The 19,489-nt window shown below is 47.2% G+C and overlaps 1 protein-coding gene across 2 annotated transcripts in view; it reads left to right on the top strand.

Moving 5' to 3' along the window:
* mrvi1 (murine retrovirus integration site 1 homolog) overlaps positions 1-19,489 on the top strand; it is a 129,312-nt gene that overhangs the window by 62,978 nt on the left and 46,845 nt on the right. Inside the window, exons 8-14 of one of the 2 annotated variants that reach the window (XM_078220848.1) lie at positions 1,545-1,718; positions 3,626-3,703; positions 7,157-7,260; positions 11,367-11,417; positions 11,514-12,107; positions 17,464-17,542; positions 18,645-18,762. In XM_078220848.1, coding sequence (XP_078076974.1) covers positions 1,545-1,718; positions 3,626-3,703; positions 7,157-7,260; positions 11,367-11,417; positions 11,514-12,107; positions 17,464-17,542; positions 18,645-18,762 — 1,198 coding nt within the window. The remainder of the gene's footprint in view (positions 1-1,544; positions 1,719-3,625; positions 3,704-7,156; positions 7,261-11,366; positions 11,418-11,513; positions 12,108-17,463; positions 17,543-18,644; positions 18,763-19,489) is intronic. The other variant, XM_078220849.1, reaches the window with a different exon arrangement.

The following is a 19,489-nucleotide window of genomic DNA, read 5'->3' as shown; positions in this document are numbered from 1 at the left end:
CCTACTTGTGACACTAATAAACAAACTTAAATTTAATTTAAATTCCCTGATGCCATGCTGGGATTTGAAATCACATTAGCACAACATTAGTCTAGAACTCTGGACTACCAGTTCAGGAACAACACCACCATGCTACTAAGGTCCTAATTCTAGATCCCTGTAATATTCAAAGGTATTGGGCGGGATTTTACAGCTTTGCTTGACCCGAGACGGGAAAATTCTACCCGAGGTCAACAGACATTCCCATTGTCCGCCCCTCGCCTGCTCCGATTCCGTGGCGGTTGGGGCGGTAGAATTCCGGCGAATGTTGCTGCTTGTTTTTGAACCGTGAACTTTCCCCCCAGAAGGCATTTCTCTTTCATGCCAACCAAACGAAACAAGCTCAGGGACAAAGCAAGAAGGGCAGCCCCCAAAAGAAAAGGAACCGCCCGAAACAAAAAAACAAAGCAGAAAGGAAACTTAAAACATGAAATCAAAATGTGATTAAAGGGGTGGATAATATACCCCAGTCCCTGCGGTGCCCGAGTGATAACTCCTACACTGCCGAATAGGCTAGCCCCTATTAATATGTGCTCAAAGACAATTAATACCTATCACATGTTTCTCTTGACAAACATTGAGAAGTCTCACAACATTGGACTTTAACCCGGTGTTGTGAGTCTTCTTACTGTGCCCACCCCAGTCCAATGCTGGCATCTCCACATCATGGTTAACAAACATTGTAATTGACATGACATTAACAAACCTCAGCGATGCAATTGGCAAGAGATTAACAGCTGAACCAGGCTGTTTGCAACCTTGGTGTTGTATTTGACCCCAAGATAAGCTTCAATCAAATATCAATGTTATCACTAAGAGTGGCCATTTTCACCTCTGTAACAGTGCCTGACTCCACCTCTGTCTGAGCTCATCTGCTGCTGAAACCCTCATTCGCCCCATTGTTATCTCCAGACTCAATTATTCTAATTCACTCCTGGCTGACCACCCACCTTCTGCCCTCTGTACTCTTGAAAAGCATCCCATGCTCTGGTGTCCATGACTTGCAGCGAGTCCTATTCACCATCACCCCTGTGCTCGCTGACTGATGTTGGCTCCCAACCAAGCAATGCCTCGATTTAAAAAAAACTCATCCTTGTTTGCAAATCCCTCCGCGGCCTTGCCCCTCCCTATCTCGGTAACATCCTCCAGCCCCACAACCCTCTCAGATCTCTGCACTCCTCTGATTCAGACCTCTTGAGCATCCCAGATTTCAAACTCTCCACCATTGGTGGCCCTGCTTTCTGTTCTCCCAATCTTAAGTCTGGAGTTCCCTCCGAAACCTCTCAAACTCGCTTTCCTCATTTAAGGCTCTCATTAAAACCTACCTCTTCGACCAAGCTTTTGTCCACCTATCTCATTGCCTTATGTGGCTCAATGAGTAGTTTTGTTTTGTAATACTCCTGTGAAGCAGCTTGGAACGTTTTATCATGTTACAGGCGCTATATAAATGTACGTTGTTATTGTTGATTAAGGCTGAATTACTGATTGGTGTTTCCTGTTGTTAGATGGTGATGGCCGTGTCTATGACCTGATCAATGACGAGTTGCCAGACATGCAGCTTTCAGACGAAGATAAGAAGAAAAATACCGAGCTATTGGAGGAAGCGAAGAAGATCAGTGAGAGGTTTCTCACACGTCGATGCCGTCTCTCCAGAACTAGCCCTTCCAATTCTCCGCCAGGTAAACCGAGCTCTACGTAACTGCTGGCCCCAGCAACTGTGCAACACTCCCTCAGTACTGCACTTGGAGTGTCAGCCTGGACTTTTGTGCTGCAGGCTGTGGAATAAGACTTGAGCCAGCAACTTCTGAGGATGAGAGTCCTGTTCTCCGAGACACAGCTCAGACTTCCGCTTTTCCATGAGATTCGCTTTCTGTGCCCTCACAGCCAATCTCCACACTGCCAACTTCCATAGATGGAGCTCATTCTTGTCTTGTTCAGGTGACCACAGTCACTCACTCCCAGGACAGGAGCAGCATCCATTAGAATCAAAATAAAGTTCCCTCCATTTTGTCCCCATCAAACAGTCCCAGGGTAGGTAGTGCACAGAGTTAGTACAGAGTCATATTCCGTCCACACTGCCCCATCAAACATCCCTGGGCCAGACATTGGGCATTAAATAGTCAAAGTGCAAAGGTTGTGAACTGAAGGAAGTCACTGAGATGTGGATAAGGACTTTGAGACCCATAGTTGGAAACTCAGGGAGTTGGTGATGTCTGTCAGGTGTTTGGTGCAGGTACAGTCACTGCAGAGGGCCACTGAATGAGCTCCATCTATGGAAGTTGGCAGTGTGGAGATTGGCTGTGAGGGCCCAGAAAGCGAATCTCATGGAAAAGCGGAAGTCTGAGCTGTGTCTCGGAGAACAGGTCCCTCATCCTCAGAAGTTGCTGGTTCAAGTCTTATTCCAGAGCCTGCAGCACAAAAGTCCAGGCTGACACTCCAAGTGCAGTACTGAGGGAGTGTTGCACAGTTGCTAGGACCACCTTTTGAATGTGACATTAAACCGAGATCCTGTTTGCCATCTCGGGACATAAGAGATCCCACCACATTATTTCGAGAAGAGTTCTCCCTTGTGTCCTGGCAAAAGTTAGCCAATAGCGAAAACAGATTAAACACAAACAGAAAATGCTGGAAATGCTCAGCAGGTCAGGCACCATCTGTGGGGTGGCACAGTGGCACAGTGGTTAACACTGCTGCCTCACAGCGCCAGGGACCCAGGTTCAGTTCCCGGTTTGGGTCACTGTCTGTGTGGAGTCTGCGCGTTCCCCCTGTGAGTGGGTTTCCTCCGGGTGCTTCGGTTTCCTCCCACAGTCCGAAAGACGTGCTGGTTAGGTGCATTGGCCGTGCTAAATTCTCCCTTAGTGTACCTGAACAGGCGTCGGAGTGTGGCGACAAGGGGATTTTCACAGTAACTTCACTGCGGTATTGATATTAGCCTACTTATGACAAATAAATAAAACTTCAAGTTGAAACAAGAAGCAGAGTCAACATTTAAAGTGGATGATCTTTCTACTAGAGACTATCTGGTCATGTATGTTGCTGTTTGTGGGATCTTGCTGTGTACAAATTGGCCACGGCATTCCCTACTCCCGCAATTCGGAAGCACTTCATTGGCTGCGGAGTGCTTTGGGACATGCTGAGATTGTGTAAGGCACTACAGAAATGTAAGTCTTTCCTGGGCGACAGAACAGAATCCCGGCAGCATTGAGCGGGGACAAACATTTGAACATTAGCCTGAGGTTGGGAAATATGTCAAAAGTTAACTTGCAACATTCCCGCTGACGTCTCTCCAATGTTGAGAACCGAGGAACAGGAGAAGCCCCTCAAACCCCGTTGGTGCCATTCAATCAGATTGTGGCTGATCTGTATCTCTGCAACAAACTACTTGGCCTCAGTAAAATACAAATTGTTAGTAGAAAGGAGTTGACCACAAACACAGTAAGATTTGCAGCCCTCGCTAACCAGTTGCAGATGCTCCCTTTGTCTAAGAATTAGTAAATACCTGTTTCTGATTTCTGACCTGGTCTGGTGAATTCTTAGTCTTGCCCATGGCGTTTCTGCTTGATGTTTCTCCTTTTATTAATTGCAGCACTGACCCCATCACGGACTCCAAACACTTCCCCAAAACTCTCCAGAAGTAACTCTGTGACCATACCCCCACAGATTGGTAGGTGTTCAGCATCACTGCATGTGTTATCGAGGGAGTGAGGTTTATTTAGAACAGCAATAGATTTCAAGATGTGCCATTTTTGCTTCTATTTTCTCACCCCCCCTTCATAGAATCATAGAAAATTACAAGTCAATGTCAGCCCAACAAGGAGCCTTATCCCAATTTCCAGTTCTTGGTCCACAGCCCCTTCTTCAACGACTTGTTCTCCAGCATAGGGCATCTCCATTCAACACTTTTTTTATTTGTTCATTTGATGGGAGCATCGCTGACCAGGCCAGCAATTATTGCTCATCGCTGATTGCCCTTGAGAAGGGCACGTCCAAACTTGTAATCTCTACCACCAAGAAGAAATGGGCAATCGACACACCACTACCTGTAAGTTCCCCTTCAAGTCAGACACCATTCTGACTTGGAAATATATCACTGCTCCTTCACTGTTGCTGGGTCAAAATCCCAGAACTCCCTCCCTAACTGTTTCGAGTATAAGGACAGCAATCTTCATTAGTATGTTCTCAAGGAGGGTTTTTGTTGAATTGATCTTAAGAGGTCTACTTCAAGAGGTATCCTCATGGCATAATCACAGGACTACGGAAAGCCAGAGGTATCAATCAAACTAGTTACATTCTAAAACCCAAAGATCCCTTTTTAATCTCAAACAAAAAGTACAAACATCCCCTTTTTCCTAGCAAACAAAATAGGCATTTGCATCCTGCGAGTTACCTAAGTTACGCACTGTTCTTATGCATTAACAAATGTTTGTTCTACCAATCACACTCTTAATGGCCCACATGCACGTTGACATTGGCTGTATGTCTAGGTGATGTCCCTTGTCTGGAGAATGTCATTGCCTTGGTGACTCTGTTGTTCCACTGCGGTTACTGGGGACCGGTGGACCTCTGGAATTGATGGCAGTTCTGTATTCATAACAGTTGTTGAGATCCTTTCTCCTTGACCACTCGATTTCTATGAAGGAGTAGCTCCATTGGTTGAACATATATATATATATATATATATATATGGTTGTGCCTGTATATCTGATTGAATTTTTTCAACTCCCACGTTGAGTTGCCAGCCGAGGAATTGTAGTTCATTCTTCCTCCTGGTACCTTTGCATTGTCCCTGAAGTTTGTTTGGTCAGAGGTCACAACTTCTGCATTGTAAAACAGGTCAATCGCTTTCTTTAGGGACAGTTTGTACTTTGTGGATAGTCAGGGACTTTTTCCCAGGGTGGAAGTGTCAATTACAAGGGGGCACAGGTTCCAAGTGAGAGGGGGGAAGTTTAAGGGAGATGTGAGAGGGATGTTTTTCAGACAGAGAGTGATGGATGCTGGCACATTAGCAACATTTAAGAGGCATCTGGATAGGTACATGAATAGGGAGAGAATAGAGGGATATGGACTGAGTAAGGGCAGAAGCTTTTTTAGCTTAGTTAGGACATCATGATCAGCACAGGCTTGGAGGGTTGAAGGGCCTGTTACTGTGCTGTACTTTTCTTTGTTCTTTATCCTTTCTCATCTTGTAGTAGGCTTGTTGTCACTGAGCGGTCTCTCATGCCTAAAAGCAATCTATCTTAAACCAGACCATCTTTTAGCTGTTCACATTCACATGGTCCTGCAAGACGCATTACTGCCATGACATACCATTCATTTTCATTCTGAACTCTAGTGTTGAATACGTATCTTGCATATGTAACATTCACTCGGGGTTTAAAATGTGCGTTTAAAGCTTTCAAAATCTCGGTCATTTTTTTTTTGCTCACCAGTTTGATTTAGCGTGGAAGCAGACATTCCCCACCAGTGATCAAAGCAAGGCTATTCTTATCAGTTCAGGTTTATTCATTAAGTCACCCAGTCATTCTACTAACCTGCAGATTCGTATTTTTGTGTGTCTTTCTGAGCTGTGTTTCATTTGCCTGTTTTCCTTCGTTCCTTTTGGACCTTCCTGAGCTCCTGGGTTCTCAGTGTCTTCTCTCTTTCATTTCCAGGGTTCAAGAATCTAAATTTTCTTCACTTCGGTACACCATGTTTTCTGTACAAGGACATCAGTGTCTTCTCAATGAGAGGTCTTTATTGAACTGATCTTAAGATGCTTGCTTCCAGAAGCAGCCTCATGGCATGGTCACATGACAATGGAAAGCCAGAGGTGTCAATCAGACTGGTTGCATTTCAAAACCCAAACACTAACAGCACTGTGGGTGTACCTACATCAGATAGTCTGCAGTGGTTAAGGAGGAGGTTTGCCGCCACCTTCTCGAGAGAAATTAGGGAGGGGCAAGGAATGCCCTGTCAGCAACGTCCACATCCTAAGAGTGAATAAACAAAAGGAAAAAGTGACGGCACTTTTTCACCTGGATCATGGAGCAGGAGCTGTAATTGTGCACATAATCTAGGCTGATATCCCGATGCAGAGTATTCCGTCTGCAAATGTCTTCCACTGATTGAGAGCATAAACCATGGACATGCCTTCCCCTGAAAGTGGATTTAAAAGCTCAGTGATAACCCCCAGGACTTGCATGGGGGAATCATTGATTGACTTCCCTGTCGGACTCGTAGAATATAAGCTCCCTGGGGATTGGTAATTAACTAACCAGGTCGAGCTCGTATACCGAGCCCTGTATAAAGCAGGCCCCCGAGTGGGTCCATTAGAGTATTGTCCTAATTAGGACCTGTTTGTGTTCACCGCAGGCTTGTGGTTTTGCTTTACTTGATTTTGTGAAATAACACACTGTTCCTTTACAGCTGACGGCACGGCGGCACAGTGGTCAGCACTGCTGCCTCACAGCTCCAGGCACCTGGGTTCGATTCCCAGCTTGGGTCACTGTCTGTGTGGAGTTTGCACGTCCTCCCCGTGTCTGCGTGGGTTTCCTCCGGGTGCTCCGGTTTCCTCCCACAGTCCAAAGGTGGGCGGGTTAGGTGGATTGGCCATGCTAAATTGCCCCTTAGTGTCCTGGGATGCGTAGGTTAGAGAGATTAGCAGAGTAAATGTGTGGGGTTACAGGGATAGGGCCTGGGTGGGATTGTTGTCGGTGCAGACCTCGATGGGCTGAATGGCCTCCTTCTGCACTGTAGGGATTCTATGGCTTGTGAAGTTATCATAAGATCCCATGACACTATTTTGAAGAAGGGTAGGGGAGCTCTGCCTAGCACCCTGGGATCATTATACATCCCTCAACTAATATTATAGAACAGATCATCTGGTCATCAGTCACGTTGGTGCTTGTAAGAGTTCACTGTGTGTAGTTTGAGCACTGCATTTCCTACATTACGACATTTCAAAAGTACTTAATTGTCTGTGAAAGGTTTGGGGGGGTTGTGGACGGCACTGTAGAAATGCAAGTCCCTCAGTCTTTTTTTAAAAAATGCCTTTCAAGGGGAGAAGGGCTTTGGCCTGTATGTCGAGAGCCTGAACCACACCCGCTAATTGTAAACACTGTAATGATTCTGCCATTAGGTTCCGATCCACCCACGGCAAACTGTATGGGGATAACCATCGTGCCTTCAACTCAAGCAGGGGAGAAACATCCTCCCTCACCCAACAGGGACAAAGACATGAAGGTAAAAAGCCTGTGTTTGGAATGGTACGGATCTCTTGGGAGCTGGGTGGGGGGGACGCCGGTGTGGCTGGGAATATGCAGGACTGAATCCTTCTCTTGTTAACGAATAGCTCTCATAGTTTCTACCAGTTCATGAGCTGTTTTTCTTGGAATTAGCTGGAACATAAATCTAACATCGGGCTTCACCTTTGACCCGGAGATGAGTACAGAATAATAACTTTGGCGGATAAACATCAATTAGATATGGCTTTCTGCAGCGTACACAGCGATCCTCATCATCTTCACACAGCCAGGAACAATCAGGGGAGGCGCTGGTGTCGTGGTAATGTCAGGGCGGGCGAGTAATCCAAAAGCTCAAGCTGATGCCCCCCCCTCCCCTCCCCGGGGCAGAGTTTCGAATCCCACCAGAGCAGCTGGTGGAATTTAAACTGAAAATTAACTGGCCAGTCTCAGTAACGGCAACCATAAAACTACCCGACTGATGCTGCCTCGGGAAGGAAATCTGCCATCTTTACCTGGTCTACAGGTGACTCCAGACCCACAGCCATGTGGTTGACTCTTAACTGCCCCCTGGTATGGTCCAGCAAGCCAGCCTCAGCTCGGGAGCAGTTGGAAATGGGCAACAAATTCTGGCCTTGTCAAAGAAGCCCGTATCCGCTGAGAAAGGATTTTTAAAAACGAGTGAAGTGTGACTGTTTTAACTAGTACAACCCAGTGGGGTCAGCATCCATGAGGAATTTGCTCTTGCAATCCCTCTGTATTTAGGACAACCCCAAACTAAACTGATCTGTCTAAACTGGGGGAGTTGATTTAGCCTTTAGCCTTCTCGCTATTTCACACCCGTTGGACATTTTAACATTCCTCCCCCCTGAGGATAGATACTCAGGGTGAAACTATTTGTATTTGAACTTTCAAATATCTTTACAATTTGGGGTGATTGTATTCTTCAGCAATCAAATAAGCGCACCTTCCAGTTATTAATTCAGCTCGGTCACAACGTGTCTGTCACGTCTAATAACAACTTCCATTGCTAACTTTATCTTTGCTTTTTGTGTTTATGTGCTGTTGTGAGAAATATCTGGGTCTGATTGGGTTACAATGGTGCAGGAATTGCTTATTTTCATCAATCTACTTCCAGTCCTGAGGCGGATATACTCACACTCACCTCCCACTGCTCACACTCACGCCTCCTGCTCACACTCACACCCCTGCTCACACTCAGCCCCCCCCACCACCTGCTCACACTCACGCCCCTGCTCACACTCAACCCCCTTCCTGCTCACACTCACCTCCCACTGCTCACACTCACACCCCTGCTCACACTCACTCCCCCACCTCCTGCTCACACTCACACCCCTGCTCACACTCAACCCCCCTCCTGCTCACACTCACCTCCCACTACTGCTCACACTCACGCCTCCTGCTCACACTCATCCCCCCACATCCTGCTCACACTCACCGCCCCCCCACCTCCTGCTCACACTCACACACCTGCTCACACTCAACCCCCCTCCTGCTCACACTCCCCTCCCACTACTGCTCACACTCGCTCCTCCTGCTCACACTCACTCCCCACCACTCACACTCAACCCCCCTCCTGCTCACACTCACCTCCCACTACTGCTCACACTCACACCCCCGCTCACACTCAAACCCCCGCTCACACTCACCCCCCCACCTCCTGCTCACACTCACACCCCTGCTCGCACTCAACCCCCTTCCTGCTCACACTCACCTCCCACTGCTCACACTCACACCCCTGCTCACACTCACCCCCCCCACCTCCTGCTCACACTCACACCCCTGCTCACACTCAACCCCCCTCCTGCTCACACTCACCTCCCACTACTGCTCACACTCACGCCTCCTGCTCACACTCATCTCCCCACCTCCTGCTCACACTCACGCCCCCGCACCTCCTGCTCACACTCACACACCTGCTCACACTCAACCCCCCTCCTGCTCACACTCCCCTCCCACTACTGCTCACACTCGCTCCTCCTGCTCACACTCTCTCCCCACCACTCACACTCAACCCCCCTCCTGCTCACACTCACCTCCCACTACGGCTCACACTCACACCCCTGCTCACACTCACCCCCCCGCTCACACTCACCCCCCCACCTCCTGCTCACACTCACACCCCTGCTCACACTCAACCCCCCTCCTGCTCACATTCACCTCCCACTACTGCTCACACTCACGCCTCCTGCTCACACTCATCCCCCCTCCTCCTGCTCACACTCACCCCCCCACCTCCTGCTCACACTCACACACCTGCTCACACTCAACACCCCTCCTGCTCACACTCCCCTCCCACTACTGCTCACACTCGCTCCTCCTGCTCACACTCACTCCCCACCACTCACACTCAACCCCCCTTCTGCTCACACTCACTTCCCACTACTGCTCACACTCACACCCCTGCTCACACTCACACCCCTGCTCACACTCTCCCCCCCCACCTCCTGCTCACACTCACCCCCACCTCCTGCTCACACTCACCCCCCACCACTCACACTCACCCCCCACCCTCCCCCCACCGGTCACACCCACCCCCCACCGGTCACACCCACCCCCCGCCGCTCACACTCACCCCCCGCCGCTCACACTCACCCCCCGCCGCTCACACTCACCCCCCGCCGCTCACACTCACCCCCCGCCGCTCACACTCGCCCCCCGCCGCTCACACTCGCCCCCCGCTGCTCACACTCGCCCCCTCTCGCTCTCACTCGCCCCCTCCTCCTGCTCATACTCACCTCCTCCTGCTCACACCCCCACTCAAACTCACCCTCCCTGCTCACACTCCCCTCCTCCTCCTCGTTACACTCGCCCCCTCCTGCTCACACTCACCCCCTCCTGCTCACACTCACCCCCCCTCCTGCTCACACTCACCCTCCCTGCTCACACTCACCTCCCCTTCCCGCTAACACTCACCTCATCCTCCTACTCACACTCACCTCATCCTTATTTTCATCAATCTACTTCCAGTAGATTGATGAAAATAAGGGGTTAAAAAAAGGAGCAGCATGGACAAGTTGGGCCGAAGGGCCTGTTTCCATGCTATAAACCTCTATGACTCTATGGTGGGAATGATCGCTAGGGAAGTGTGAGTGGAAGCACTGTCACAGCATCGGAGGAGCAGGAGAGGAATATTTTGAGCATTGACCATGGCTCCAATTGTATTAAGGGGAGGGAAAGTTGTAGAAAAGCGATAATGGAAGTCAGTGGTGAGAAATGGCTTGCCTATCACTTGGCAAGCTTCTCCCCGCGTCTTGTCCAGAGGTTTTAGAAGAGGTTCCAGAGGGGAAATCATCTTCAATTTTGGACAGATACGGAGGGCGGAATTTTCCTGCCGCACTTGCCCCAAGGCCGGAAGTTCCCACCCAAGATCAACGGACCTTTGCACGGTCCACCAAGTTTTCTATCCCACCCGCTACGATTCCCTTGGCGGGCGGGACAGGAAAATTCCGCCCAGCGAGTATGGAACCATTGAAGTGCGAGGCACAAAACAACTAAGGTGGTGCGGGAGATCCACTTGAGGCTGGGCAATGGGGAAAGGGCAGCAATGTGGAGCTAATTGGATACCTCTTACGAAGTGTTGGCACGGGCACGACAGCCCAAAATGGCCACTTTCTATGCTGTATGATTACAGAGGAGTTGGAGAAGCTAAAACTATCATTCCAAATGAAGGTTAGAGGTAAAAAGCAGACGTAAAGCAGAGCAAACTGGCATAAAAAACAACAGTAAGAAAAATAATAGGAATCATTGGCAAAGTCTCCTCTATTTTCAGCATGGTTAACGGGGTCAGAGTGGCAAGAAAGTTTAAATTAATTCTTGCTGCAGTGTGTTATGTCATCAACAGTTTCTATTAGTTACGAAGCTAGAATGACTTTGTGTTTATTGGACAGATCCCTCAATTCCAGTGCAAACTGCAAATAATATTAATTATGTTGTGAATTGTAATCAGTTCTGAACTGTCGTAGCATAAAGACGGCAGGTTGCTTGGAACATGCTGTATCAGGGACTTTGTACTTTCAACGCACAACCTCGGTGTCACAGTAACCTTGCCTTGTTTTGGTGATGTAAGATGTCATTCGCTTATAGCTTTTGGAAGTGCCTGGCACAAGAGAACAAGACGTTCAACTACATTCTGAGGTTAGTCCTCTTACTATACGGATCATTTCATTACGATTTCGTGAGCCACCTCGTTTTCTGACCGACTTTCTTTTTAATCCTAAACCATCATATTAGAACCACACAAGAAAAGTGTCTCCGGCCAGAAAGACTGTGGAAGTCAGGAAGTTATCCCCAGCAGCAATGGCCTCACAAGACACTCTTCCTGCAAAGCTTTTGGAGGCATCAGTCCAACTGGACGCCCCTGCTTCCCTGGGAACTGGCGCCTGCAGAGAATCCAAGTCATTGGACAAAGACGACCATCTCAAAGCAGACCCCAACACAGATACCAATGGGGCAGGTGAGTTGGGTAGTCCTACAAAGCTGGGAGCTCTCGAGCCATGGGAGTTTTCTTTAAGGCCTCCTCAGGTTCTGGTGTCTAAATTAACCCTTTTGAAGCCGGCCACCGAAAGCAGCGAGCAGGCCGCCTCACGCTCCAGGATGCCTTGCAGGGCCGAAATCAAGTCGTTTAGTTCACAGCCTCTTCTGCGTGCCGTCTCCTGGGAATGCCTGGAGGTCGATGAGGAACTAAGCCCGCCCTCAAAGCCACCCCCCAAGACTACGGAGAGATTTGGGTTCAACGACGTGTTTGACTCCAGTCAACTAAAAGCATCCAGCTGCAAGGACCTCCCCGCTCAACCGAAGATGCAGAAGCTTGCCAAGCTCCGAGAGGTAAACCTGATGCCTGCTTAGAGGGCATTCTGCAGAGAAATCGCCTGCACGCTGGGGTCTGAGCTTATCCCTTTAAAGAGCATCAAAAGGCTATCGCATATACTTTCTATCTGCAAGCATGGCATAGACAGCAAACAAAGTTGCTAATGTCTTGCCTTAATCCAAGCACGCACGTTGCATGTATTTCTTCTCACCTGCTCAGGTACACCGTGCTGTCGTTACTCGACAGGAAATAAACTGCTTCATGGCAGAGAATGAATCCTCAACCTGCTGTTGTTCACATGTGCCATTAAGAGCTGCCCTTTGCAAGAACTTTCCGCCTACACCAATAAACATCTGCCATATATTATTAAAAATCTTATATCTCTGTGCACTTTCTGCCTACAAAACTCATTTCTTGCTGCCACGATTCTGTCACGCTTTTGGTATCACTTTTTTTTCCAATCAATTTCAGTCTCCACATTTATAATGGGATCTGCCTATGTAAACTAGTCACGCTGTAATTACACCCAGCCACCAGTGATGGCACTGCTGTGTTGCAATCTTTCATCTCTCAGCCTCCAAGCCGGTCGGCAGAAACAGTTCTATGCTTCAACCAGCCCCACCCCTCTGCTTAGCAAAATTCTGTAAGTTTTTGGCTACAAATAATAAAATATATGTTATCGAAATAAGGCAAAAAATGTATGACTTTGAAATGGTTGTTTAAATTGTATCGGAGTCACGCCTCTCTGTCTGCAAACAGTTCGTGAAAAAATGCATTGCTAGGGAATTTTAGGACAGTGCATTTTTAAGATTCAGGGATATTAACAGGTTTACAATACGGCCCCCTTGTGTGTCTTGGTATTTTGTGTCTCTCCATTACTCTGTCCCTTCTCTCATTCTCTAAAATTTCAGTGTTCAGTACCAAGGAAGAAGATACTGTCCAGGTCATGGTGAAAGAGGAGGTATTTCAGACACTTGAAGGATTTAAAATTGATGAGGAGGTATTAGATAAGCTGTGCGTACTTACAAGTTAATAAAGCACCAGGACTGGATGAGATGCATCCAAGGGTACTGAAGGAAGTGAGAGTGGGAATTGTGGAGGCACTAGCCGTATTTTTCCAATCTTCCTTAGATTTGGGGATGGTCCCAGAAGACGAAAGAATTGCAAATGTTAACAGACTTGTTTAAAAAAGGGATGTAAAGATGAGCCCACTAGTCAGTTTCAGATGGGAAAGCTTTTAGACATGACAATCCAAGAGAAAATTAATACTCGCTCATCTAAATGCAGGTAAATTAAGAAGAACCGGCATGGATTTGTGAAGTTTTTTTTGATGAGGTAACAGAGGATTGACAAGGGTATACACTCTTTACTCTCTCCGTGGACAGCTATTAACAGTCTTTTCCCCTGGTTTCTATGGCTATGACTCATCTTTCATTCCCTCCCCCTGCAGTATAAATATCTCCCACTTTCTATGCCTTTTAGCTTTGACACAGGGTCACCTGGACTCGAAACGTCAGCTCTTTTCTCTCATTACGGATGCTGCCAGGCCGGCTGAGATTTTCCAGCATTTTCTCTTTTGGTTGACAAGGGTAATGCTGTTAATGTAGTATACATTACAAAAGCATTCGACAAAGTGTCACACAACAGACTTGTGAGCAAAATTGGGGCCCATGGAATAAAAGGAACAGTAGCAATAAGGATTAAAAAAATAGGCAGAGTGACTGGAAACAGTACTGGTGAATGGTTGTTTTCCAGCTTGGAGGAGGGTTTGTTGCGGAGTTCCCCAGAGATTAGTGTTAGGGCCCTGCTCCTCCTGATATATATTAATGATCTAGACCTTGGTGTACAGGGCACAGTTTCAAAATTGGCAGGCGATATGAAAACATGCCCATGTCAACCTGACAGTGCCAACCTGTGCCAAGGGATGGGCCCCAGAGGGAGCCTGATGGTGGCGGGGGATTCGTGTAGATGTGGTGGTGGCTGGGAGTGAATGGAGGAGCTGGGGATGCCGGTGATGGCCACTGGGGGGGGAGGGTGGAGGTGGTGGGTGCCGGCTCAGACTGTGGGGGGGAGAAGGGGCCGATGATTGGAGGGGAGGGGAGCCCCTGAGACCTCCATGGAGGGGTGGGGGGGGGGGGGGGGTTTACTCCCAGTTATGATCGAGGCGCCTTTTAAAAATTCTCTGTGCAGTTGGGTTTTGCTGGCGTATTGAGGCCACGCTCCCTCTGTGTAACGGTGTGAAACACGCCTCTTTGATTCTTATTGGCAGAGTGGCAGATCTGGAGAGAAAGTGCCGGAAACAACACTCTGCCATATTTTGGTAAGATTTAGCCCAATATAAAATAAAGGGTGCAAGATCTTTTTGTATATGTACATAAATCATTGTAGGTGGCAGGACAGGTTGAGAGAGTGGTTAATTAAATATACAGCACACTGGGCTTTATTAATAGGGGCACAGAGTACAAAAATAAGGAAGTTATGTTAAACCTGCACCAAACACAAATGGTTTGGTCTCAACTGGAGTATTGCAAGCAGTTCCGGGCACCCGACTGTGACAGCAATGGAGAAAGTGCAGAAAAGATTCATGAGAATGGTCCCAAGGGTGAGGAGATTCAGTTGCGTAGAAAGTTTGGAGAAGTTGGGACTGTTTTCCTTGGAGAAGAGAGAAGGTTGAGAGGAGATTTGATAGAGGTGTTCAAAATCATGAGGGGTCTGGACGGAGTAGAGGGGGAGAACTTGTCCCCATTGGTGGAAGGTTCAAGAAGCCGAAGGCCACAGGTTTAAAACAGTTAACAAAAGGAGCAATGGTGACATAAGGAAAAATATTTTAATGCGACGAATGAATAAGCTCTGGAATGTACTGCCTGAGAGTATGGTGGAGGCAGGATGAACTGAGACTTCCACATAGGAACAAGGTCATTATCTGAATACATATAATCTGATAACACAATTAATGCACCGGATTAGTTCACATGGGATTAGGGATACTTTATTAGCTTGGATAAAGTAGAGCAGAAAGTAGAGAGTTGGGATAAATGGGTCTTTTTCTAGTTGGCACGATGTAACTAGTGAGGAGCCTCACAGTTTGGTTCTCAGGCCCCAGCTATTTACAATCTATATTAATGACTTGGATGCAGGGATAGAAGGTACTGTAGTCAAAATTGTAGATGACACCAAAATAGGTGGGATAGTAAGTTGCAATAATGAAATAAGAAAGATACAAATGGATATGGATAAGTTAAGCAAATGGGACAAAATTTGGCAGATGGAGTTTAATGTGGATAAGTGTGAGGTTATTCATTTTGGTCGGCAAAGTACAAAGAAAAATTATCTAAATGGAGAGAAATTTCAGAGTGCCTCGGTGCAGAGGGATCTGGGTGTCCCTGTGCATGAATCACAGAAAACTAGTATGCAGGTACAGCAGGTAACAGGGAAGGCAAAAGAAATCTTGGCATTTATTGCCAAAGGAATAGAATATAAAAGTAGTGAAGTGTTACTGCTACACTACAAAGTATTAGTGAGACTGCACTTAAAATATTGTGTGCAGTTTTGGTCCCCTCACTTAAGGAGGGATGTAGTTGCATTCAAGGTGGTTCAGAGGAGGCTCACTAGATTCATTCCAGTGATTGGGGGGGGGGAGTTGGTCTTACAAAGACAGATTGAGCAGTTTAGGCCGATACTCCCTGGGGTCTAGAAGAATGAGAGGAGATCTAATTGTGCTGTACAAGACGATAAGGGAGATTGACAAAGTAGGCGCGGACAGGATGTTTCCTCTTGTGGGGCAATCTAGAACAGGAGGCCATAGTTTTATGATAAGGGGTGGCAGATTTAAACCAGAGATGGGGAGAAATTTCTTCTCTCAAAGGGCCGTGAGTCTGTGGAATTCGCTACCCCAGAGTGCAGTGGATGCCGGGACACTGAGTAAATTTAAGGAAGAGGCGGACAGATTTTTAATGAGTAAGGGTTGAAGGGCTGTGGTGACCTTGCAGGAAAGTGGAGTTGAGGCTGAGATGAGATCAGCCATGATTATATTAAATGATGGAGCAGGCTCGAGGGGCTAAACTGCCTACTCCCTCTTCCAGTTCTTATGATTCTTACGAAAAAGAAAGGATTGCAGGACTACAGGGAAAGGGCACAGAAGTAACATGAGGTGAATTCCTTCACAGGGCCAGCACAGATATGATGGGCCAAATGACCTCCTGTGCTGTAACCATTCTATGATTCTCAGATTCTATGGTTTCTGTCTCTCTCCCTTTTTTGCATGTGTCCATTTTCCTTTATCTGTTTTTGTTCTATGAACATGTGTGCGCGTGTCAGTGCGTGTGAAAATGTTTTCTTTTCCTGTTTGAATAATTATCCTGATTTTTACACTGTCTCTCCCCATTTTTTGCTCTATCAGCTTCTCTGTCCCTTCTCTTTTTCCTCCTGACTCCTCTTGCTGTTCCCCCTTCTCGCACTCTCTCCCCCCCTCCCACTTTCCCTTCTACCTCCCACTCACCTTTCCCTTGCCCTACCCTTTGTTCTGTCTCCCCGTCCCTCTTCTCTTCCTCCCATATGATGATCTCACCTACCAAGCACTTTGCGACTTTCTACTGTGGTAAAGGCACCATATAAACGCAAGGCCTTCTTGTGGTCAGTAAAGATTGTGCTGTCTCGGAGACAAACACCTTTCCTGCTGGAAGCTCAGGGAGTGAGGGGCAATTGTCAAGAAGTATAGTTTTCCCTGCATTGACCACATTCCTTTCTTTGTTCCAAGAGGCAGCTTTGTAGGAGGGGGGGCTGGGGGGGAGGACAGTGAGGTTATACCGTCTATTGTGCAGGGTGAACTGGGGTAGGTCTCTCTCAGTCTCCTGTTGGCAGGACAAAGGATTTTGCCTTTAGTTACAATGTTTGCTGTGTTGGTCCAATGATTAATCTTTGCTAAATAAGCCTCACCTCTGACATATGGGATGCATCTCATACACGCTGAGGAACAATGTGTGACAAACCGCCCGATTTAAAAGCTAAAGTAGCAATATAATCTGACATCATGCCTACCTCAGCTTCCTGTACAGCTTCTAACCTGTGGACCCAGGACAGTCAATCGCTACAAGTGATGCCTTATGGTTAACGCATAAAAATCACAGAGGCAATTAATACATTTGTGTGATTTATACACTGGTCTTTATGGTAATTGTAAGGTGTTTTACAATATTTGTGGGATTTTTTTTTTCATCTAAAGATGCAGCATTTTAGTACAGTCCCACAATAGCCATTTTCATTTTGCTTGGCTGGGAATCTCTTTCTGTATGCTGAAATGCAGCCTCAATAATTCCAGGAGTAAAGCATTCTCCGGTGCCAGACAGGTAAAAGACTTCTTTTTATTTAAACCAGGAAAATAAAATGATGAGGAACCAAAACCTGTCAGCATTGAGATTACCGGATCTCAGTGAAACAATCGAGCAGGACAGAGGTAAGAGACCAGCAGCTGAAGCAGGCACAGATTCGTGTGTGTGTCGTGTGTTGTGTCCATGTCCTGTGTCTGGGTCCTGTGAATGTGTGTGTGTCGTGTGTTGTGTCCATGTCCTGTGTCTGGGTCCTGTGAATGTGTGTGTGTCGTGTGTTGTGTCCATGTCCTGTGTCTGGGTCCTGTGAATGTGTGTGTGTCGTGTGTTGTGTCCATGTCCTGTGTCTGGGTCCTGTGAATGTGTGTGTGTCGTGTGTTGTGTCCATGTCCTGTGTCTGGATCCTGTGAATGTGTGTGTGTCATGTGCATCTATGTCCTGTGTCTGTGTCCAGGTCCTGTGTGTGTCTATGTTGTGTGTGTCTGTGTGTGTCTACATCCTATGTGTTTGTCCATGTCCTCTGTGTGTGTGTCCATATGTGTTTGTGTATGTTTGGTTTTGTGTGTGTGGATGGGTGGATGTGGGGGAGGATTTATGTGTTTGTTGGGGGTTGTATGTATAGGGAGGGTAGTTGGAAGTATTTGAGTGTGTGTGTGTGTGTATGTTGGTGGGGGGTGGGGGGGAGCTGTGGTCTCTGAGTATGTCAATGGTTGGGCTGTTTGTATGTGTGGGTGTGGTGAGGGATGTATGTGTATGTGGGGGGGGAGGCACAGTATAGGGTATGTGTGTTAAACAGTTGAGCAGTGTGTTGGTAAGTAACAGATGTGTGCTTTGAATTGCAGCAGTGTTGCTGTTGTAGCTCCCAGACTAATGGAAAACATTGATTGGCCTGTGGGGGTGGAATCACCTGTTATATAAGAGACGTGAGCTGTGTTGAATTAAATAGTTTTAATTTCTTTGCGCAGTGAAAATCTAATTAATTTTGTTGACGTTGCCCCTGGGCTCACTGGCTTTGAGTTTTAACCCCTGGGGAACCAGAGGGTGAACAGCATCACGGTTTTGACCGAGTTCTGACCCCTTTCTTTGCAAGCTGTTTAACACCCCCATACTCAGGGTCACAAAGTGATCCTCTGCTGCATTCACACTGGGTAAGTTTAGAACCTTTTGTCTTTTGGCGTTTGGAAAGGTCTAACAGTTTATGGAAACTTGTTACTGCAATTTGTTTTAAAGGTCCCTCTCCTACCCCCTGCCCAGCAGCCGATGGGAGTAAAGGCAATTCCGACATCACACCAAATATCCCAGACTCATTGCTACGGAAGTTGAAGGTTCACCGGTCACTGCCCGGGGGGTAAGAAGTTGCAGCTTCTGAGTGACAGGCTCTGCTCTCAAATCTCTACCCCTTCCTCTCTCCATTTCTATCTCTCTTTCTACCTCTGCCTCTCTCTCGCTTTGTCCCTGTTTCTCTTTGTCTCTCTCTATTGCCCTTCTCTTGTATCTCACTCTCTGTCTCTCCTGCACTCTGTCACTCTCCCCTATTGTCTCCTTCTCTCTATCGCTATTTCTCCCCTCTTTCCCCTGCACCTTTATCTAGGGGATTTTCACAGTAAATTCACTGCAGTGTTAATGTAAGCCTACTTGTGACTAATAAATAAACTTTAACTTTTAAAGTTTAAGTTTATTTATTAGTGTCACAAGTAGGCTTACATTAACTCTGCAGTGAAGTTACTGTGAAAACCCCCGAGTCGCCACACTCCAGCGCCTGTTCGGGCACACGGAGTGTTTAGCATGTTCAATACACCTAACCAGCACATCTTTCAGACTTTCTCTCATATCTCTCTTTCTGTATTTCTCTCATTCCTTTCCTTCTGTCCCTCCCTCAGTCCCTCTTTCCTGTCCCTTTCTGACTCTTTATCTCATTCCATATCACACTCATTCTCCCCACCTTTCTTCCCGTCCCTAAACTCTGTCTTGCTTTCTCACTTTTTGTCCCTTTCCCTCTTGTCTCCTTCCCTTTCTGTCTCTCTCTGCTCACTTGCCCGTTTCTCTTTATGTCTCTTTCCCTCCTACTTTCTGTC

This window comes from Mustelus asterias, chromosome 9 (assembly GCF_964213995.1).
Source record: "Mustelus asterias chromosome 9, sMusAst1.hap1.1, whole genome shotgun sequence".
NCBI lineage: Eukaryota > Metazoa > Chordata > Chondrichthyes > Carcharhiniformes > Triakidae > Mustelus > Mustelus asterias.
This window is presented reverse-complemented; position numbering and strand designations above follow the sequence as displayed.